Source organism: Tachypleus tridentatus, chromosome 13, assembly GCF_004210375.1.
Source record: "Tachypleus tridentatus isolate NWPU-2018 chromosome 13, ASM421037v1, whole genome shotgun sequence".
Classification (NCBI taxonomy): Eukaryota; Metazoa; Arthropoda; class Merostomata; order Xiphosura; family Limulidae; genus Tachypleus; species Tachypleus tridentatus.
Genome location: NC_134837.1, coordinates 251,770,297 through 251,795,228, shown reverse-complemented (window position 1 = coordinate 251,795,228; position 24,932 = coordinate 251,770,297). Strand labels below are relative to the sequence as shown.

The window sequence follows — 24,932 nt, the reverse complement described above, 5'->3', positions numbered from 1 at the left end:
CTGTGGAAGATTTCGTTCCCCTTTCTTTTGGAAAATATAGTTAACATCATTGTGGCCGAAAAGCTCGATTTTAGTCTTGCCTGACCAAAGAATACTCTTGCATACCTCAATTGTGCTTCTAAATGAACAGGCTTTAAATATGGAGTTCTACGAGGACGGCATGCTTTGAACCCAGAAGAGCGTAACATGTTCATAACTGTAGAGGTGCTTACTTCAACCCCAGTTTTCCTTATCAGTTTCTGTATGTCATTACATGTTAAACGAGGGTTCCTACTAACTTCTCTGAGAATCTTCGTCTTGAGTCTGTCTGGAATTTTGATGGGACATCCAGAACGAAGGAGGTTAGCAGTTGATCCTGTAAGCTTAAACTTGGCAATTTTGCTTTGAACAGTAGATTTTGGCACATTAAGTTGTGTAGCAATACCGGAAAGAGACACACGAGACATGTATGTTACAATAATTTATTTTTTTAAATCACTGGGCAGTTGTTTCCTTTTCGCCATAATGACCAAGCAGATAATGACAGAGATGGCGCTAAATTGCCAGAAGTATATTTTTTGCTAGCTAAATTCCAATAATTATGAACCCAGTGTCTAGTTCTGGAATGGTATAATGTAGTTTATTCGCAAACTAAACAAAATTTTTACAGGAATATCAGTTTTTTCACACGTTCTGAACTGTACGAATACTTTCTGCTCCTCCTATTTTTGGTTATTTGTTTATAATCAGTTTATTTGTCATTTAATTTACATAAAATTTATGTAGATGTATGTTAGTATAATATTTATAATATATATCATACTTCTATTAGCCTCATCCTGATACTTTTTAAGTTATGTGCCAAAAAACCATTCGGGACTCAAGGGTACGAACACTCTCTGTCGCAACTGTATCCTTATTTCTACTTAGTTGAAGCTAAGTAAACTTAAGTAATAGTATTACTAATACACAATTCACTTTGCAACCTCTGCACTTTACATGCCCTTGCCAGGTGAATAGTAATAAAATGCCATTTTCAAAATTATCATAAAAATAATTAAAAACATGAATTCAATATGTACCAACAAAAGAAAAAAATATAGATACAATCATGCATTTAAATTAAAACACAATGGAGAACTCCAAGTCCAACTAGTGTTTATTTCAATCCAAGAATTAAAAACAAAAACCTTACCTATTGATGCCTCTTTATTAATAACAATTCCTTTGTGATCACCCCCAGCTATATGCACAACAGAACTATTATTTACATCACTCTGTTGTACTCGCTCCATTTTGATAGTGGTATGACCATACCCTCTTCTGGTGGGCGTCATTACTATCTTTTCTTTTCAAAATATACAAAAATAACAATTATTTGAATTTGGTCATGTCAACTGTTGAAGTAACATTTTTATTATTACAATTATAGCATCAGGAACATTCCCAGAAATTAATCATTAGAACAAAGATATTCATACCTGTGACGTAAATAATTTAAACCCATATGTGCCTTTATTTCAACTGCTTATGTAACTTTTATTTTACTTAAGGACGTTAAACAAATCATAGGACATGATGATCTCATATCAAATACGCAGTTTTGCTTTTGTTTTCACTCATGTCAGAAAATGTATTTTCAAGTTTTTTCAACCACACTACGTCTTCTACCATACACATTTATAATAGTACGACATGCTACTGTATTATAATTAATATAAACATTTGTTGCAGATTCTCTCTTTAGTTTTTCTTTTCTTTCAAAGTACTCAGGTGGGTCTGGGGTGGAGCAGACAGTGATGTGCTCTAATCTTCATCAGTGGAATTTTCATTAACTGTGAACTTCAATTATTTATAATTTCCATTGTCTCACTCAAAATGTTTGCACTCCTTTCTAGGTAAAAATCATGAATAATCTAAATTCAGTTCAGTATTGATGTAAACTATTTTGAATTTGAAGGTTCCTTATTTAGTTTGGTTACTTCCATACAGAATAAATAAGCTGTTTTCTTAACAGGATACTTTCACAATCAATTACAACAAACCAACTTTGTTTTGACATGAAAAAACATGAACACTATACTCTGTTTTATTACATAGGGGGTTTCTCCACTGTACTTAATTTTGGAAATATATTTTTTCCAATTTGAGTTAATAGCCATATCACACTTACACCACATAGCGATTTGATTTTATCAGCACTAACATCAAAACCATTACTTCATCTCGTACCTTGACGATCTTCACTTGTCGTAACACAAAAGAGAATTAACAGCATCCTTAAAATAGATGAGAAGGGCTATTTCAACTAAACACAATGCAAATCCAATTATATCTTTGATTCTAAGCTTATCATATTGCAATCTTGGCTTGTCAACAAGGATGGCAGATCCTGCACTCAAGTCTTTTATATAGCATCTATGCACACAGGCAGTTCAATATCAACTGACAACATAAAAGTGGCTAGGTTTTATGTTAAACAGAATATTCTTTGCATGGTTCCAATAGTTTTAGGTGAGGAGAGCTCTGTATCCAATGATATTTTACTCAAAATATCAGACAACTAAATTAATCTCAACTGATATTTGTTCTTTAGGCTTATCCAATCCATATTTACCAAGTAATCATTATTCATACTATTCTTCTATTATGTTGTTCCAGCAAAAACCTCATAGCAATACTTTGACTTGAGGCTCGGATCACCTTTTCTTTGTTTCTCATCATAATGCTTTCACTGACCACAACAGTGACACTTGCCTTGTGGTTTACTTTAAGATAGATGATACTTCTTAATGTAATGACAGTATACAGTGTCCACAGTTTTCAAATGCACTAATCAGTGCAGTTATAGGAAACACATTACAATACAAATACACAAAACAACTAAGTTATTATAAAGTATCATGTGAATATTCCATGTTCTTTCTAAATAATTAAGAAACAGAAAAAAAAACAATTAAAAATAATGACTGATAGTCCAACTGTATCTCTGCAGTGAATACAGTAGATACCCTTGCTATAAAACAAATACATATACAATAAAGTAAATTAAACAACACCCCTTGTGGCCATACCTATATTAAAGTTACAGGCTTGTGGCAGTGGATTAACATTGAGTTACTTGCATAAATGTTATTACATATCTGCTCATTTCAAGACCAATTCTCAATAAAAAAATAATGTTTATTTTACTGAATTTTGTATTAAGGTTGCTGATCAGGTATATATGAAGTTACCACTGCCAATTAATACAGAATAAATTAAGTGTTAATAACAAGTTATAATCTTTAAATTTAGTATTAAACTCTCATCTCAAAACCATGAATGAATAGTAATTATGTACCAAAGCATATTTTTTCAAGTTTGAAAATAACGATGATTATCAGAATTTTCTATGTATGTGTCATGCCAAAAGTTACATACCTCTTAATAAGAATATAATTTGATACTCTTAAAACAGGCAATACCTGTAGATGTTGACACATCCTTGCAATGACAGAAATTTGCTTGTTATTGAGCACAATGAGCTGTCTGTACTATGCCCACAGGAAAACCTGAGCCATGAATTTAAGTGTTATGAGCAGTCAAACTCTCTACTAGGAGATAGGGATGTGGCAGTAATATTATATGGAGGGAAGAAATGGTTACCCCTTCAGCTCAAGAGGGTGTCCCAATTTCTGTGAAAATGTTTTAAAACAGGCTAGATTAAATGCAAATAATATCAAAGAAAAGGGCCTCCAGATCAGGAAGGGGGCACACAAAGTCAGCCTGCTTCCACCTGAGCTTGTTGTGAAATGATCCACCTGGGAGGGGCAATAAAGGAAACAGCAGCATATAATTAACACTGATAAAGGAAAGAGCAGCATACAATTAACACTGATAAAGGAAACAGCAGCATACAATTAACACTGATAAAGGAAACAGCAGCATATAATTAACACAGATTTTTTTCTCTTAAAGTTTTGAAACAATGTTCTTTGACTCTTAAATTACCGATTTTTTTTAAAATCATGAATCACGTGAGTGATTCATAATGGTGATCGCAAGGAATTGTACAAAACCTTAATAAAGCATTCAGGCAAAAAAAAGCACCTTAAACAGTAAATATTCAAGTTAAACAACAATTTAAAACATTTACTATTGGTTTCTAAGGCTGTAAACATATAAAAAAACAAGCATGTTAGACTTTTAACAAAGAGCAAATCTGCTAAAAACAGAATGTTTATCATTCTTGTCATTCTTTTGACAGCCTATAACAAAAATCGTTTGGTATATTGCACCCAAACCTTCTGTAGAATATTAAATAAAGTACTATGAAGCTAGTAGATGTAATAAAAAGTCAAATTTTTTCCCTATATTTTACAGAGACTAAAAAACAAATTTAAAAAAAATTTAGTGTAAACAATGTCACCCCTTCAAGTTAGCTTTCTCATAAATATCTGATGTTCTTTTTGAAAGCTTAAGTATAGGGTGAAAGAGGAAATATATGACCGTAACAGATGAACTTTAGATGACTGTATTATCTGGATACTCAGTATCTTCAGGGAACCAGTCCCTACAGTATGTATGAAAGAGTAAACACAAACATAATATTAAAATTTATTATATTACTTCGTCAAATAATTACTTTAAAATACATGAAACTTTATTATTTAAAACAATATTTTAGATGTATGTGATATATATGGAAAGGGTGCTCTTCTGCAAGTATAACTTTTTTTATGCTTAATGGGGTTGTGTCTTAGTCTAGGCATATATTTGCTCATTGTTATACATTATATACAGAGAATTTAGATTACAGAAAATGTAAATGCTCCATGACAATACCCAGTTGCAACCTAACATTTTATATCTTAAACTAATGCAATCAAATAGTCAATAGCTACAGTAAATCATCATGAACCATACCAGCTAGGTACTAGCTATGTTTATTATCATTGCTATACATAAAGTTGGCTACCATATCAAGTAATCCTTTGCCCATAGTTGAGCATAAAAAGCCAACAAGTAAAATAAATAACAAAACTAAAAATTTAAAAACATACAAATAGGATAAAAAGGAAAGTACAAAAGCAAGACTGGAGATACTGTAAACATTATTTACACAAACAACAAATCCCTATTTTGACTCCACCAGAAGTAACTTTAGGTAATGAAATGGAGTCGAAATAAAGATTTCTAATTTGAGTAAATAATGTCTACAGCCTTGCTTCCTCACTTCTTTATGATCTCCATTTGCAGGTTTTTAAAATCTCAAATTTGTTATTTATCTTGTACTGTTTACTGGTGGTGAAGTGGTCAATATTTTACTGTGCATTCCTTATTTTTGCTGGTAAAAATATCTGAGGGCCTTGTAACCTGGCAAAGTCACAGACAGCAGGTAATTCAGCAAATAAATAGTTTAGCAAAGTACATTTAAAAGACTTTGTTCTCAAATTAATAGGAATGTTTATTAATTATTTTCATATTAAGTGTTACAGGTTTGTGTGTGCAAACAATAAATGTACAGGCACAAAGGGCTACTTGAAAATTGATTGCTTTTAGTTTGTTTGGTTTTTAATTTTGCGCAAAGTTACTCGAGGGCTATCTGCACTGTCCCTAATTTGGTAGCTCAATACTAGAGGGAAGGCAGCTTGTCATCACCACCCACTGCCAACTCTTGGACTACTCTTTTGCCAACGAATAGTGGGATTGACCGTCACATTATAACGCCCCCACGGCTGAAAGGGCGAGCATGTTTGGCGCAACGGGGATGCGAACCCGCGACCCTCAGATTACGAGTCGCACGCCTTAACGCGCTTGGCCATGCCGGGTCTTCGCGGGAATCAAACCCAAGATTTTAACACCGTAAGTTCATTAACTTACCACATACTCACCACGAACGTTTTTTTAAGCGCAAAGCTACACAACTGGTATCTACGCTCTGTCCACCCCAGAAAATAAGTCCTGTATTTTAGCGTTGCAAGTCTGTAAACTTACTACCGATCCACCTGGGGGCTTGAAAAAATGAAACTTTTAAATAATCGTAAATTATTAGGATATCTCCAATAAAGTTATAAAATTATTATTTCTCTGAAGGTTCATGAGTTATCTCTCTATAATTCGGCCCCCAGTGGCACAGCGATATGTCTGCGGACTTGTACTGCTAAAAATCGGGTTTCGATACACGTGGTGGGCAGAGCAAAGAGCCCTCTGTGTAGCTTGGTGCTTAATAACAAACAATAACTCTACCCTTCACTTCAGCGTTTGCTCTAAAGGTCAATGGTTATTAATATTTTAATATGTTACGATAATTAGGTAATTTTCTTTTTATACAGAACACACACTGAATAACTTGTGAACAAAAATACATCAATTTGGACTATGAAGCATATATCTGGAATTTTGTACAGGAAATGGAATAATATTAACAATTTCTAATCTAAATCGTTTTTAATGACTTCTCGAACGATATTATTTTCGAACACGTCATTTAATAATATCTAAATAAAGACGTCACACCAATAAGCACGTGACAACCAGCAAGGTAAGAGTGGACTCTGTTCGCAGACGAGAATGATGGCAGAAGTGTTTTAAGTCGCACCAGCCAATGACAACGTGAAAGGACAGAACTGTCTACCTTGTTTTACGCATTAAAATCGAATTAATTCGCTTCCGATTACGCATTTTCTTTCAATAACGATTGTAACGACTGGAAAAATTCACAAACTATCCTGTTTCTGCTTTGTCATGGGTATCAAAGCCCGGCTTTTATCGTTATAAGCCTCCAGGCTTACCCTTACTGCTGAGCCACTGAGGGTGCGCCAAAGTTGACTGTGTCTGTCACATGCTATAAAGATGGTTTGTTTTGTTTTAGGAATTTCGCGCAAAGCTACACGAGAATCACCTACACTAGCCGCTCCTAATTTAGCAGTGAAAGTCTAGACGGAAGGCAGCTAGTCATCACCATCCACCGCCAACTCTTGGGCTACTCTTTTATCAAACGAATAGTGGGATTGACCGTCACATAATAACGCCCCACTTCTGAAAGGGGCGAACATATTTGGTGCCACGAGGCCGTCAAAGATGGTGCCTCACATCTGCGTACTGACACCATTACACGTGAATAATGAGCAGTAAAGATTTGCAAAGATCTGAAGATGTCATTAGAGTTGATACATACAGAATAAGAAAAGTGCTTTAGACTGTTAAAAGTAGTGACAAAAAACTGTCATGATTGCAGATATAAAACATCAAATATTCAAACTTAAAACTGAAATGCATTAAATACAAGGACAGAATATAACATAATGTTTAAGGAAAACAAGGGATCTACTTGTTCATCTCGGCTGTCCCATCCTCTAAGCCAAACTAAAACTATTAAATAAAAAATTAGAAATAAATAAATACAACCCTTATCCTTCATATATCTATCAAGCTTTCTTTCAAACTCCTCAAACTTACTGCCTCCACAACATCCGAAGGCAACCCATTCCATAGGCGTCCTTATATGAAAAAATAAAACTGTCTTAGCTAAAGACGACTTCCGCCTTGTCTAAATCTAAATTTGTGTTCCCTAGTTATTTGATTCTCATTGTTAAGCATGAAAAATGTTAATACATCCAGACTGTTAATTCGTTTTACAATCTTAAATGCTTTAATAATATCTCCTCTAACTTCTTTTTTCAAGAGAAAACAATTTTAAGGACCTTAACCCCTCCTCATATGACAACTCCTCCATCCCAGGTACCATTTTAGTAATCCCCCTCTGAACCAATTCAATGTCTTTTCTAAGGCAAGAAGCACCAAACCAAACACAGTATTCCAAATGTGGCCCAGCCACTGGCCTGTACAATGAAATTATAACATCTTTAAGACTTGTATATCTGCAAATACAACCTAAAATCCGATTTGCCCTACCACTAGTAACAGCACACTGCTTGGATGATCAACCATTACATCAAGATCCTTTTCTTTCATGACACTCTTAAATCTATACCCATCTAAATTATAGTTCAAGTTATGATGACTCATGTGCAATATCTTGCATTTATCATAATTAAAATCCATCTACCGTTTATTTCCCCAACCCAATAACTGATCTAAATCCTTTACGGACCTACAACGCTAACATCCAGCGTTCTATTTCCCGCGGGGAACACACCAGAGAGCTTTGCTCTAAAATAACCAAACAACTTGTACACTGCCATATGATACACCTTTTATAAACTTATATGTTTATGACCCATCTCAATTTCTTAATAATATCAATAATATTATATAGTTAGCAGAGAACAGGTGAAAAACGTTTGTGCATGTGGATAAATTATTTGTAGTTAAATTAGTATTTGATTGATATTTTATGACAGAGACCCTTTCAAAATATGTAAATGTACAACATTTCTGATAAGAAAATGGTCTTAAAATTTACTAGAAATATTAGCTAAAACCACGAAGCTTGTGTCACACACATTATGTTAGCGTCTTCTGTTTTCTGACCATTTGCTGTTTATTTAAAAGGTTTTCTTCTTTAGGCTTGAGCTTCTATGTCGTATGGATTCCTTTCAGGATTTTAGCACCTATGAAAATACCAGGTGTAGAAAATTGAAACGTTGTTCTGTACTTTATTTTAATTAAAGTTTTAATACCCATACCAGCCGTCTTTAGAATACCTTTTTACTTCAAGTGTTTCTTGTCATCAAGAGTGTCAAATACCAATAACTTTCTGTAGCTAGAAAATGCTGAAAATCTCAAGTCCCTCTTTCAACTTTCAAATTAATCACTAGACAACCCACATTTCATTTCAAGTGATTTCACAAATATCGTCTATATCCAGTATGTTTATTCTTCTTTCCTTTGTAGCGGATACAACATAATTTGAACATCTTCCTAAGTCCGCTATGAGTTCAAGCACGTCTTAGTAAAAAAAAAACTCAGCAACAACCATTAGAAGCCTTACATATGTTAGTTAGTTTATTGTTTTTTGTGTAGTTTATACATACGTGAAGAATGGTTCAAAAATAACGTAAGTATTTCGATCTATATTACTTTGCTTGGTTAACACAGAGAGCTTCACAATGGGATATCCGTGTTTTGCCCAGACCAGAGATCGAACCCATAATTCTGACGTTATAAGCCCTTCAGCTTACCGCTGAGCAAACGGGAAGCTCGACCCATATCAAATAACACCGTATCAGCTTCATGAAGCCTAACCATCAAAATAAACGAGTTAAATTTCATGCATGTCTTAAATATTTCCATCTTTAAATCTACGACAATGACAGTCTGATAGAACTTTAATAAAAGTTCGGTTAGTCTGCACAACTATAATGTAGAAGGTTTTAACGTATTTTCAACTGTTTATTGTAACAGTTTACAATAATGAGTATGCAAGTGTGTGACTTTTTCAGCATGTAAACATATTTATAAAGTCCCATTATACAACTTAAACAGATTTCTTCACGAAGATTGTCGTGTTGAAATTCTTTTGTTGACAACCCACAAAACAGCATACTTTTCAATTTCGAATGCTCACCCAAAACAACTAAAGAACTGGGCTGGTTGTCCCTAATTTTGAATTTACAAACAAAAGAAAAGGCAGCTATTCAATAGCACACTCACCACCAACTAGTGGGTTACCCTACTTGAATAGCTGGAGTTTACTATCACTTTTTAAATGCACTCCTGACCTTAAAGTACGGTACACGGACCATGGACAATCGAATTGACAACTCGACATATTAACCACTAAGCCACATCCGACCCAAAAGCATTATTTTATAGAAAATGTTATGAAAATACCTTTTTTCTGTTCGTCATGGAATTTAAAAAGTAGTCCTTTCCTAATACATATTATCATAATAATTTTTCCTAATATCTGTTAGTAACAGCTTTCCAGCCTATGTTAGCACAATAAATCTTTACAGATGTATGTTACACCAATTTTCTTATATTATTATATTTTTCTATTCTCGCCTGTTTGGAGCGATCAGACAAGAAATGCGTACAGTATGTTTTTGCCGTACACATTTTTTTAATTAAAAAAAAAGTTAACTTTTACAAATAAATTGACGTCGGTTGTTCAGGTGAGAAAACCGGATTATACATCTGGTTCATGTCGAGCACTGCACGGGTTTATTTTTGGAAGCTTTTGAACTTTATCCGATGTGAAGTTATTAACGAATCACAGGGCATCCATCTGCCATTTAAGACACTTTCGATAAAATTTGTAGGAGAACTCTTCCCACCCCGAATTTAATTTTACTGTAGACAGAAAAGTAGTAGGCCTGGCATGGTCAGGTGGTTAAGGCACTCGACTCTCAACTTGAGGGTCGAGGGTTCGAATCCCCGTCACGTCAAACATGCTCGCCCTTTCAGCCGTGGGGGGGGTTATAATGTGACAGTCAATCCCACTATTCATTGGTAAAAGAGTAGTCCAAGAGTGGGCGGGGTGATGACTAGCTTGCCTTCCCTCTACTCTTACACTGCTAAAGTCAACAATGATAATAACTTTTATTTCTGATTATTCTTAAAGTCAACGCTTATAACTTTTATTTCTGATTAATAATTAGTAATTACTAATTAATAACCTAACATCTAACTGCAACGACCCCTACAATCTCGTACCCATTTATATTGTCATCCCTAAGACGTGTCCGGCAACGGTCAGTTGTACACTCTTTGTTAACCTGAAGATGACCTAAGAAGTCGAAACGTTGTTTTCTGCTTATCAATAAAAGTGTTAATACCCATACCAACCGCTCTGAGATACAATATTAACTTTTATTTCTGATTATCCTTAATTTCTTATTGCCCTCGTCTTGCTGTCGCAGGCTATCCGCACGCTTGTATATTTAACATCACCGTTGGCCTAACCTAACAAAAATTCTAAAGTGACAATACTGGAGAAGTTCGATACGCCTGTCTCTAAAACGCAAGAAAGGATTTCTGTTTACACTCGAATTTCTGTATGTTGATGCTATGCTTACGAGTTTATAGTTCACAGATTAAGAGCTTAGGTTTCAGTATAGACAGAGAACACTTCACTTAAATTCCAACTGTTTTGTCTGTCACAATGGTAATACAGTCTTACAAATGAAATAACGTGTAGTTGTTAAGCGACAGCCTTAAACCTTCATCGTAACTCTCACAACGTATCGAACTTTTTTATAAAATAATATTTGCTTATTTATGTGCTTACTTATGTATTTGTCTTTACTAATATGTACGATCACGTTTTGGCAAGTGTATTTCTCATGACTGTCCAAAGTGTCATATTGCTCAACGAACCATCTACTTGAATATCAGTTACAAAGTCAAGAAACAAATACGTTTTTAAGTTTTAATATAAATAATATTGGTTTGTTTTGTTTTGAATTAAGGGCAAAGCTACTCGAGGGCTATCAGCACCAGCTATTCGTAATTTAACAGTGACGGACTAAAAAGAAAGCAACTAGACGACACCACCCACCGCCAACTCTAGGGCTACTCTTTTACCAATGAATAGTGGAATTTACCATAATATTGTAACACCCCCACAGCTAAAAAAACGAGCATATTCGATGACAGAGTTTCGAATCCACAACTCTTGGATAGCGAGTCGAACTCCTTACTACCAGACCACGTCAGGCCTTCTTATAGAGTAGTAGCAATAAGCAATAATAAATACACTTGTAACATGCAGTATAGTTTTAAAGAAGAAAGCAAACAACTACAGTAAAAATGTTGCTGTGCTATTTGAGTAATTGCATACACACACACAGTTAGTCTGGTGTTTCAGTTGTTTTTTTTCAAAATTAGATAATATTTATGATCTGCAAAAATCCCCCAGATTTTAACAATATAATTCCAAAGAGATGGGAAAGCTGGCAATAATTTGTTTGAAACAATAATTTCCCTACAGGAGGCCAAAGACCGCCTAGAGGGGGTCACTTGTTTTAACAACTCGCATCATTACCCAGTAGAATGACTATCAGTTAGTAGACTCTAAAATGAGGTCACATAAGGGACTCTTAACTTTGTAGTTTGTACTGTTATTATTATACCAGTAAAAAAATGTGCATACTATGAATCACGAGAAGAATTATGCACACTGGAGGCTACAATACAACATGACACATGAACTTCAAAAGCAAGAAATAAAAATATCTCTTGCTCTTAATTTTGGTTTTATTTACTTTTGAAACAGAACACTTTCGGGGATCTTGAAGAATTACATCTAGCTTTTAAGCTTCACTCCCTATAATTACCATGGATTCTCTGTGAAAGACTTCATAACACTTACCGTACAAACATTACCTTTGCAGAGGTTTATTGTTCTTTGCGTGTTATACTGCTTCCTTAAGGTTAAAAGTTGATATTACATGTTATACCATATTTTTGCTTTTCGTTTCTTTTACGTTTTAGCAAATGGTATGCAAAAACAGGTATCCCTGATGTAGTGCACGTGATCGGTTCATCTGGATGTTATTGTGATAACATATTAAACAGAAAAGTGCTAGAGAGTACGAAACTGTTTACTTACTTTTTATTATTTTCATACACATTTTAATATTACGCTGGAACGAAATGGATGTAGCAATTTACTGCCCGAGTAACTCCGAAGAGGAAGGCGTTCGGGATTTTTTTTTTTGTGTGTGTGAAAACACCATTACAGTTTAACAGTTGGATACGGAACTGCGATTTCACCAATGAAATCAATTCTAGCCATTTTAGTTACAACTTCCGCACGATTCACACATTCTGGACATCTCCATAACTGTTCAAATGATCGATTACACATCCTTTTGATGTGGCAGGAAGTATTAACACTTACAGATTCGAGATAGCTGAACCACATCTCCATATGTTTTAAAAGTTATTTGATACTTTTATGATTTCTAGTCCAACTTATGTAACTTTACGTGTTATTTTGGCTTTGACTCTCAAACATTAGCGTTTTATAACCTTTTACGTACCAGAGTCCGGTTCGCTGCTTCCCTAAACTGTTCAAGTACAACGAAAAATCAAAAACAAACATATATATGTTACGTATTAATATTCTGTCTGTTTTATTTTTGTCTGTGTGCTTTCATGAAATCCAACTGGTGGCTGTGACGAGTCGGTGACGAAGGTTTATAGACGGATAGTTGAGAAACACTGTCATGGGTTCGTATACGTTACTAACGTAATTGTTCATTTCACATACATACAAAATCAGTGTGTATTAATGTGAGTATCACGAACCATGGTAGTGGTTCATAATATAAATAGCTCATTTAGTTTTCTTTTCTCATCGTTTTAATATTATTCCGTCAGCCTACAGTAAAAACGGCTGTGAGTATTGCAATAAAACCTGGACTTTATTACGAAACGCATAGTTGCGCATTGTGTAATGTAGCTTTAAAGTTTATTTGACTACCTAGTAAATAACAGCGGCTGTATAACTATTGACATCCAATCGTTTTAATGTAGTCTGTAGTTCATGTGGATCCTTATAATCTACTACATGCATACTTATATAGCTTCATGCAAGCCATGAATATAATTTAATATTTATATGAGCGGCATAACACGTGTACCATAACGATTATTAACTTATTGTTACCACTGTATTTATATCTCATATCATTTGTTTGTATATATATATATGGCTCCTGCCCTTTAGGACACGATAATGCTGACAAGATTATGTTTTTAACTACTGTATGATCGATTTCGGAGATGTCACACCAACATCTAGACTGTCTCCCACAACAGAAATCTTAAAGACGTAGTTTAAAAGACAACAACTAACTTAGTTTCGAGCATCGGATCGGGAAACACGATGATGGCCGATAGTGAGTGTCGAATTATAGCTAATACCGTGTAACTGCGGTTCTTATAAATACTGCAGATACAGTGGCCATCCTTGAAGCTCATTGTTTACAAGGAGTTACAAGAGATGACGAAAACAATGGCTATTTTATGAGAAAGTGAGGCACAAGTTTTGTAGCTGCATTTTTTATTTATGAAATATTTAGTTTCAGATAAAGTATGCCGCAACGACGGCCCACCACAGCTTAGGGTCACCACAGTGAAAGAGGGTCATAGAAGTGTCATTATCCAAACTCAGTCAGAAACAGAAAAAGGGAGGGGAAATATATTAGCTCACAATTGTTAATTCATGTAGGATGTGCCGAATGTCTCTCTGAGATGAAATCTGGTCAGTTGTGTCAAAACTGTGACCAGCCATACTATGGTCAGCAGAGAGGAGGTCGAAGATAAAATATAACAAGTACAATAAATACCAAAAATACTTACTCGTATATAAATTACTATGTGATAACATACTCATGCTTGCATTGAACGTATTGGGTTGAGGAATAATTCGTGAGCGTTTTTTCAAGTTAAACAAATATATTCATAAATGAAACGCTTTCGCAAAATATTTCATGTCATTTGATAGATAATTTTTTGCTCTAATAGATGGTGTGTTTGATTTTCATATGTCTTTAATTTTTTGCTTTCATTTTCAGCTCATTAAATGGAATGTCAAGTGGACAAAATCGAGCATTTTCGACACCATCTGCTTTTCGCATTTAATTTCTTGCAATTTCGTTTAAAACAATGCATACTATATACCTAGGTATTACACGAAATAAAGTATCATAATAAATGTTTTGGGTGTAATGTGTTCATGCATTGAAGTATTGTATAGTCTTGCATGTAATGCTTGAATGAAATTATTTAAAAACGCTCACGAATTATTCCTCAACCTAATAAATATGCATTGGTCTATACAACTGGAAAAATTCGTATGTCATGTGTATATGGTTTTACAATTTAAAAAAAACCATATAGCCTCTGTGTGTGTGTGTATACATATATATATATAAGAGAGAGAGAGATAGTAAGCTACATGTAACGCATGTATAAAACTCATACAAATTTTTAGTTTTGTAGTTTTTATGAACGTATTTTTTACCAGTGCTTCGCCCCCTGCTGATGGGACCTTCACCAAATTTGGTATGAAGGTTTTTGGATCCTTGCGGAGTTACACTCTTTGCTTGTGTTTTTAAATTTCGCGCAAAGCTACACGAGGGCTATGTGCGCCAGCCGACCCTAAGTTACATGGTGATTTGCGTTTTCATATTTTATCTTTTGCAGTTTTTATAATTACATATAAGGGAAACAACTTTTCTCATCCTAAGATAACCTTTCGTTAATCATGAATTTACAAGATTTTCATAAAGGAGACCGGTAATCCAGCAAGTTGTTAATAAATACATACTAATGTTCGAGATACAAAACAGTTTAATGTAGGCGTTATTTTATTTTGTCTTAATATTTAATAACTGTTTAGTTTCCATGACAGGAGTAGTGAAGGTTATAGATGCAGTTGATTGATATACTAGGTTTTAGTTACATTATTTACGTCACGTTACTCGAATTTTCGGTATTTTTCCCGCCAAGTAAGTATTGTTACATCCTAGTGTCTCCGAGATTGTAAACAATTCCAGGCCTCAGTTGGGTAATATATGTGTGTGTGACCGAGTAAGGTTTGGTTTGGTTTGAATTTCACGCAAAGCTTCACGAGAGTTATCTGCACTAGCCGTCCCTAATATAACAGTGTAAGACTAGAGGGCAAGTAGTTAGTCATCACCACCCACCGCCAACTCTTGGGCTACTTCGGGTCCGAATAAGAGCAAGTTGAGTAAAGTGAAAGTAAAGTCTACTCAGGTAAAAGGTTAGTTAGTGAAATAAAACTTGAAGTTAGCCAGTATGCGAGTGATTAATGGGGATTTCTACAGTGTGTTTCACAATTGTATTGTAACAACAGAGATAGGAAAATTAATCCGTCTTTTCAATTGGGTTCTAAAGCAATTGAACCAGCCTGTGTGAACCTTTGACAGAAAAAAATATTTAAAGCTCTGAATATAACATTTGTAACCAACACAAATTAAATTAGTGAAAGTTAAGTTAAACTGCGTGATTGTTAATTTACCCGTAACAGGTGATATTTTAAAAGAGTTTCACAGTTTAACAAACGTAAGGAGAATAATTTATCTTTTCAAAGGTGTTCTGAAGTAACTAAACATATCTATGTGGACTTTTTATTCAGTTAAAATTATTTAAAGTTCGAGATACAACTGTGATAACCCACAGAGTAACGCAAGTGATTTTTTTTTCGTATATTGCGTAGTTAGAAACATAATATGGAAAAATTAATTCGTTTTGCCTTTGGGATTCTAAAGTAACTGAATCAGCCTATGTGGACTTTTGACAAGAAAAGAGAAACATTTAGTTTCAGATACAACTGTGATATCATATAGTATAAAATATTTTTGCACATACATCTCGCTTGTTTCCAATATATATTATTTCAAAACGAGTAAATTTTGTGCTGTCCGTTTATTGTTCGAATTTATCGCCAACAAATCACAGCCACTCACTGTAGCGGAATTCCATCCCACATACACATAAACCCCTGACAGCTAGTCAATTCAATGTTAATTGAACCACATCCGTCGTACTGAAATTTCAGGACCTTCGTCTTTATTTAAAGAAACATCTACTTTTAATTTTTGCCACAGACTCTCTTACATTCAGTTCAGTATAATTATTCAAAGAATGAATTAATTCGATTCCATCTCGTAGATTATGGTGGTTATAGTTTACATCAGCTTTTCTTTTACAAAATCTATGTTCATTCAAAATTAGTTCAAAAATTGTCTGACTGACACAGAATTTGTTGCATTCACACTTTATTTCATTCTCTACGAATTGTTCTAATAAAAGGTTGTTATAAATATTTTTATAAGTAAAAATAAAGTAAACGCTCCTCTTGGTTAGTTTTACTAGTACATTCGTTACATTTCGTGTTCTTATCAGTATTTTTTAGATGTATAGCCAGCGAGGCTGAGTTAAGGTGCTCGATTCGTAATCTGAGGGTCGCGGGTTCGAATCCCCGTCAGACCAAATATGTTCACCCTTTCAGCCGTGAGAGCGTTATAATGTTCAATCAATCACACTATTCTTTGGTAAAAGAGTAGCCCAAGAGCTGGCGGTGGGTGGTGATGACTAGCTGTCTTCCCTCTAGTCTTACACTGCTAAATTAGGGACGACCAGCACAGATAGCCTTCGAGCAGCTTTGCGCAAAATTAAAAAAACAAACAATCGTAACTGTTTATATTTTTAAACCATGTTATATACTTCATAAAAATTGTCTGTGCTCAAATATACGCACCGAATACATTAATTTATAAGCGCAAATGAGTATTAATTTGACGTACTTTTGTTTTTCTTCTCTGCTATAATAACTTGGACACATATATTTGCAGAAATAAATGTAAATTCTCTAAATGAAATATCTGTAGAAACTTAAATGTTTTAACTGTTTTACCAATCACACTATTACAAATAAAAAAAACCTGTATTTTCTTACGTAACAGTTAAGGTTTTAGACTAAATTAAAGACATGTACAGAATGGCCTAGTAATTTGTTACATTTCAACATATGTATATAGAGAGAAAACATACGTATATGTTTATGTTTCTCAAATAGAGAACTGCCTCACTTTAAGCAGTTTACAAAAGTGTAACATCTCTTCTTACTGCTATCCAATTACTTCACAGACTCTTATATGAAAGCTGTAAATGCATAAACCTTGACACAAAACACTTCATTGCAAATATCTGAAATATACATAAATTAAAATTCTAATTGTTCGGATATAGAAGTCCGGATGAGCTTACAGATGGTTCCTCCTTCAGAATTACTCAACAGTTTGACTATGAAGCCTAAAAGAAAAAATACAAACCCACCAAGATATATAATGACATACGTGATTCTACCATGTAAAGTACGACTACACTTTCCACCAGAATGGCTACTAACCAAAATAAAAGTGTATTTCGTATTATTAGTATTTGTTTAATAAAAATTCAAAATTATAGAATTAAAAAGCTAAAAGTTTGTCTTCATTTCTATCTGATTTTTGGCAACTTTTCGGAACGTAATTCAAGTATTCGTGTTTCTAAACTTTAATTTACAGCACTGATAAGTTCCAATATTTGGTCAGAAATTAAAAATCTCATCCAAAGTAATGGACTCTAAATTGAGAAACGTTCACAGCTGCAGACCAACGTTCACTAATGTTTTCAATGTGCGAAATGATTTTTTCACGTGCACCAGTATCAACGCAAGGTAAGGACGTGCGCTGCCAGTTTTCTTGTGTTTTTTAAAGGTGTGTGTGTGTGTGTGTGTATATTTTTTAGACCGTCGACTTTATTGGATCATTAAGCCGCAATGCTACCAGTTGGTTATTCGGACTTTAGGCCTATCGACTACCAGAGTCGTCAACGTTTTTCGATTCCTCACCATCACGGAGTGTTAGCGGCATTTAATTGGTTGTTGTGTGGCTGTGCAGTCTAGAGGAAGCATTGCTCGAAACTAATAAAACACAAACTAGCAGAATATTTGAAAAGATTACAAAGCTTTTAATTCAGTTACTACACGAAAAATATCTATATAAAAATACATGAATATAACCGAAATTTCTAATTTAAGCACTTGAAGCCATCTTACTGCCATTTTTTAATGAAATTAAAATATTTACAAGCATGTTTGTATTTTTAATATAAAAAAAGGCTGAGGATTGTTTGTTTATGTTTGTGGCTGAACGCTGTATATGTCATGTTATTGACAGTGTTCTTAATTGTGCTGTATTTCTCATAACCATAAGATTTAGAAAATCATTTCTTTGCATGAAACCTTAAAACTATATAAAAGTTTGTTTTATTTTTTTTTTCGAATTTCGCCGCAAAGCTACTCGAGGGCTACCTGCGCAAGCTGTCCCTAATTTAGTAGTGTAAGACTAGATGGAAGGCAGCTACTCATCACCACCCACTGACAACTCTTGGACTACTTTGTTTACCAACGAATAGTGGGATTGACCGTAACATTATAACGCTCCCACCGCTGAAAGGGCGAGCATGTTTGGTGCGACGGGGATTCGAACCCGCGACCCTCAGATTAAGAGTCAAACGCCTTAACCAACTTGGCCATGCCGGGCCGCCTACATAAAAGACATCACCTTAAACATTTTTCTTTATTTCACGTAGCCAAAAGCAAATTTCTTTTTCAAATTTCATTCTTCCTCATCTGAAAACAAACGTATACATTATTACACATCATTTTGTATACCTAGAAGTACTAACTTTAATTTCACATGGATTTGAACAAGATTAGCTCATTCGATATCAATTATTCAAAGGGCCACCTACCAAGATCACTGAGCTTGTCAAATGTTTTCACATTTTGAAGAGATTTGTTGTAAAATTACACATTTTAAGACAAAACTACTGATTTATTAAAGTTACTGAAACTTCAATGAATAGTGGCATAGTAATGTTTAACTTATATATATATATATATATATATTTATTTATTTACTTATTTGTAGGCAATCTAAAACTGACAAGTTATGGATAGGAATTTCTACGTATAATGACAAGAAATTTGGGAAAATGTATTACAAATCTTATACACTAGTTTTTAATTGTGGTCTTTTAACAAATAGCTTAGAAAATTGGCCAAACACTTCTGAGCCACTACTTATCAAAGTTGTAACCGTTTTCAATTTTTCTTAGATATGTTGTTGCTCTAGCGACACAATTTATTTCATTTTTACTAGTTTCTACATCTCTCGTAAAATTTTATATTTGAATTATAGATGAACATAAAGTAATTATTAGTTTCATTTTGAGTTTACTTACTTATTAAGTCATACCTATTCTAAAAACAAACGTTCATTACTGCAAAAAACAGTAATTTGTAATAAAATAGAGTAATTATACTTGAACTACTATTTTTAACCTAATGTTGATATCACTAGTGAAGTTTACACTAACCCGTTTTGTTTATTTTTCGAAGTCAGTTCGCCTATAAACGATGGTTATTATCGCAATATGTTTTATTTCAGTCACTCATCGACTGGCTGATTTCTAGTTAGGCGAAATTCGTCAGGTGTTTGAATTAAAATGTCTACAAGAAGTAAAATTATTATGATAAAAATAAATAAATAAAACTACTATGCACCGTGTTATCGTAACTTATTAATTAATCTATGTCCAATGATAGAATTTGTGGGTATTTACGTTATTAGTGGAAAATTTAAGTCCACGCTAAATATTTTACATGCGCCTATCTAATCTTAGGCCTATCCGCAAATAATTTAATACCGACTATGCTAAAACCAAAGTTTATGCCAATATCAACTTCTATGAACTTATAGATATTACCGTTGGTTACATGATACACAAGACTTAGCACAATCAAAAAAATAAATCAAACGTCGTGTTGTGACAAGTTTTTAATTATTATCACTGCATAATAGTAGAGGAATTCGAAAAATACATAATATAATAATTGTACTTTCGCATTACTTGTCCCCTGGTGAGTCAGCGGTAAGTTTACGGACTTACAACACTAAAATCTAGGGTTCGATTTCGCGAGGTAGAGAGAGCTTGTGTTGCTTTGCGTTAAAAAAAAAAAGAACACTTTCGGGGACCCTGCGGAAGTACATTTAGTGTCTGTATACCTTTTCAACGTCATACAGACTTTAAACTTCCTGCTCTTGGTGCTAAAGTTCAACTTTAACAATAACTCGTAAAAAAAAAGTGCTTGGTGTTTTTTTACAGATGACCTAGGAAGGTCGAAACATTGTTCTTTCCTTGTCAGTAAAAGTGATAATACACATACCAGCCGTTCTGAGATACATTAAAACAATAATAATAACAGAGCTGCTTTGGGGAAAATTAATTTTCAGAAAATAAATAGTGGGTTTAACGGTCAAATATAGGGCTGAATTTTCAGTGCAACTCACACATATAAAAGTGTACGTTAAAGATATTAAGTGTAGCATTTAACAACTGTTCTTTGTACTCTCTTTTTCTTAACTTTCAAAAAAGATGGCTGTAACTGTTTTGGCCACGAATGACAAATTCACTTCAATTTTTAACGGAAAAGATGCAAATTATATCTTGATCAAATGTACAGTCTTCAAACCTAACATCCTGGCGTGGTTAAATATACATTTTCTTTTGAAGCGCTCCTAAAGTCATTTTTACCCGTCAGAGACGAGTGTTTCAACCAGGAATTCTATTTTTTCACGACTCACTTTCTACATCACAAATAATTTATTACGAGCTAGTTAAAACAATGAATAAAGTACTGAAAACAAAAGCAAAATTACATAAATATTAATGTGTGGTTTAACTGCATGTAGTAAGCCAAGTGTGGAATTTAATATTTTACTTCGAGATTATTTATATATTTCCAGCAAATCTTGTCTTACATTCAAAACTAACTTTAAGTTTCCCTAAATACCGAGTACACGTTCTCAAGTTAGAATCATGTATCAAAGGCTTAAGTCCTTCCTTGGCGTATACATCCACAATATAAAAAATATATATATATACGCAAAGATACCTTGTTATTACAATGTTTCGAGGAGGTTCAATAAGGATTACTGAGTGAAAGCATGTTTTCAGTTCTAAAAAAAACCTTTTGTTTAGAAAGTTTAGGTATGTTTTGATCTAATGCAGTCTTGTATTTCATATTATAAATTAATGAAGTATAAAGCATTTCGATTAAATTTTAACCAGTAGCCAACATGGTCTGTATATTATTCTTTATATCGCTCGAAGGGCGTTTCTCATTTTCAACATTATTATTATATATATAATTAAGATGAATATGCGTGTTTTTCTGATAGCAAAGCCACATCCTGCTATCTGCTGTGTCCACCGAGGAGAATCGAAACCCTAATTTTAGCCTTTTAAATCTAAAGACTTACCGCTGTCCCAGCGGGGGGAATTAAGATATGTTCGTGAACCTAGACTTCAACATAATTGGTTATGTTTACAATTTGGCTTCAATCGTTAAGTTTTCTTCAAGAAACGCAATATTTTAGAACTGGAAATCGAATACATCCTGTACAGGATTATTAAGAACCAAGAGTGAAATTGCGTTTAAATAAATGTGTATATTAACATATTACATTCTGGTATTTAGTTCATAAAGTAAGATATAAACTAATCTAGGAAAACAGTCTAAAATTACTAACCATTTAAGTTAAACAGAATTAGATTTCTGTACAGAGGTTCACTCGTATTCAATTCACAATGAATATAAATGCACCTCTGTATAGAAATCAATTCCAAGGCAAATGATCAACTTGAATTGTTACTAACTTCATCCTTGATAATTTTTTTTTTTCAAATTGCTCTTTTTTTTTTTTTTTTTAAACTGAAATTAAGGTGATAGGCTTACACCCTATGCCCAATCATGGGCCAAAGCACTGCCCAAGATCTTTGAAACGCACACTGATATTTATATATTAAATATAGTTTATAGTTAATATAGTTGTACATCACACCTAGCGTATTTATAATTCAATATATTAATATTAAGTACTTACAAAGAATATAGCATATACAAATTCACTGATACCCACCAACACAGGTGACCAATGAAATTATAAACGCAACTTCAAAAACAAGCAAACTTTTTAAAGAACACGCATCTTGCTAAACTGATAAACATAAAAAAACACAAAAGATTAAGGATCTAATACTGATACTTAAACCGATTCAGGTACTACTACTACTACTGCATTACATAACAACTGTAACTTGCATATCTTTTACCTCATAATAACAAGTTACACTTCAAATTCAATACGTTTCGTCTTTAGCTACCATATAAATATATTTCTAAATATTAACATTTAAGAACAATAAACTTATTAATACACAAAAGACCAATCTAATTTATTTAAATAAAATGTCCTACCATCAATTGTTTGATTCTCCATTTTCTATTCAAATATGATGATGTTTGAAATATAAGATAGAGTAACTCGAGCAGCAAGTACGACTATGAAACTTGAAAACGTTCCTTCAGAGTCGGTCGTGAAGAGTCTCTCACTCTATGAAGAACGGCAGCAAGACCGATTATTCTCTGCTTGCTGCGTTTCACATACATACACACAAAAAGCTATTGCAACTAAAGTTAAAGAAAATAAGACAGTATTGCTAAATAAAGTATTATACACTGCAAAAAACTATATTTTTCTTTCTTAAACTAGTTAAATAATCTGAACACAACTTTTCCTGAAGATTTCGATATTATCACAGAACCACGTTATAACCAAACGTTTCTCTGTGTACTACAAACACGATGTTGAGGCACATCGGTACCCGGACAAAAATACCGGCCTCATTCGCCATGTAAGGAAAGTCGTTGAATGACGTCATGAAGGACGATTTGTCACGCTGTGGTTTACTTTTAAAAATAAAACTTATCATAATTTGAATAATAATAGAAAATAGTAATTTACGGACAACACGAAATTTTCCTAATGAATACCTTAAGCTCAAGCATTTAAAATGTTGCAAGCTTAATGTGAAGTTCATTGATTTGTTTGGAAGGCATCAATATATTCATTGTATATATAAATCAAAGTCACTAAACTCATTTATAATTAACTGTAGTCATCTTTAAAGGAAAGTTATATTCTTGCAACGACAGAAAAAAATTATTACATATTTTACAAAAGAGTAAGCAGAAAAGTATCGTTTGTAAACAAACTAAACGTTATTTACCATAAAATGTGACATTAATTAAATAAAGTTTTTTTATTATTTAATAGAAATGCACACGCTGCTAGATAATTTATGCAAACTTATACAGCGTTATTTATGTTTATTACAGAAATAATCCAGTAATAGATAAATAAAAATTCCAATTTGTGTTGTACAACACAATGATAAAATTAAATACTTTATACAAGGTTATTCAGCGCTCTTTTCGTTTTGTTAAATGGACAAGTAAGTGATATCTAATATGTTGTGGACATCTGTTAAATTTTTATTGAAAATCACGCGAGCTTCAATAAATTAATCAGAAGGTAACATACACGTGTGAGTTTATGAAGACAGATGGCAAAATTCGCATATCATCTCGAAGAAGAGGACGTATTACGAGTAGATTTGTTAGCATATTGTAGGTGTTGTTTCCTATCTTCTTGTATAAACGTGTTTTCACGTATGGTTATGGATTACATACAAAAAACTGAGATATATGTCCCTTCTTTGGGTTATGAATTTAAAAAAAAATGTGGGGGTGAATGCTATGATAAAAGACACTAATTCTAAACTTCCATACAATTTCATGTTAACGTTATTATTATTACCCCACCAAAGGTTTTATATAAGCTTTTAGAACTCAATATGTATATAATTAGATCATGATATACACTGTGCGACGATCAGGGTGACTTTATAAGAGATAGCAGCCTAAGTATGGACGTTAGGGTGCTTTCCGTTACCTCCTTTCAACACATAGCTCTTAACGCCCTTCCACAGTTTTAATTAATTAAAAGTCCATTGGTCACAGAAGTGTCTTTTGGGCCGCAGTTGAAAGATCAAGGATCTAGACAGGAACTGGGGATAACCCGGAAAATTTTTCATACCAGCTTTATGATGGTTATTGGAGAAGACACTTCCACTGGATTTATATATTATTGCAAGAGTGACGGTCATATTTTTCCAATGCATTCTTCCACGGAGGGTGCTACCATATTTTCCAAGGTACGCAAGACACTTGTGTGTCCTTCCCCCACACTTTGGGTGTTATGCGTTATAGAAAAGATTATATATATAAATTTAAGGACATAGCGCCATCATTAACTTTCATAACATTTCAGAGAGACAAAAAGAATCTTTTTAGCTCACCAAAGATGTCCTTTCTAACTCTCAAATATATATATTTTAATCATCCCTTATTACTCATACAATCTTTTGAGCCCATCTAAACTTTCTGCCTCCACCACACTTGAACACAGCTTCCAAAAGTCACTTCGTACTTAACTTCGAAACAAGCCGTTTTGTAAAGTTGTACTGTCTGAACTGCAGACGACTCATACGCTGTCCAAGTTTGAATTTGTGTT

At 33.6% G+C, this 24,932-nt stretch overlaps 1 protein-coding gene across 3 annotated transcripts in view; it reads right to left on the bottom strand.

Moving 5' to 3' along the window:
- Positions 1 to 23,203, bottom strand: part of LOC143237481 (uncharacterized) — a 43,059-nt gene extending 19,856 nt beyond the window's left edge. The window contains exons 1-2 of one of the 3 annotated variants that reach the window (XM_076476774.1): positions 22,775 to 23,203; positions 1,175 to 1,327 (exon numbers count right to left, since the gene is read on the bottom strand). In XM_076476774.1, the coding sequence (XP_076332889.1) occupies positions 1,175 to 1,327; positions 22,775 to 22,796 (175 nt within the window). In that variant the 5' untranslated portion in view covers positions 22,797 to 23,203. Of the gene's footprint in view, positions 1 to 1,174; positions 1,328 to 5,844; positions 6,317 to 22,774 lie in introns of those variants that run through there. The other 2 variants (XM_076476776.1, XM_076476775.1) reach the window with 2 other exon arrangements.
- Positions 23,204 to 24,932: the final 1,729 nt, after the last annotated feature.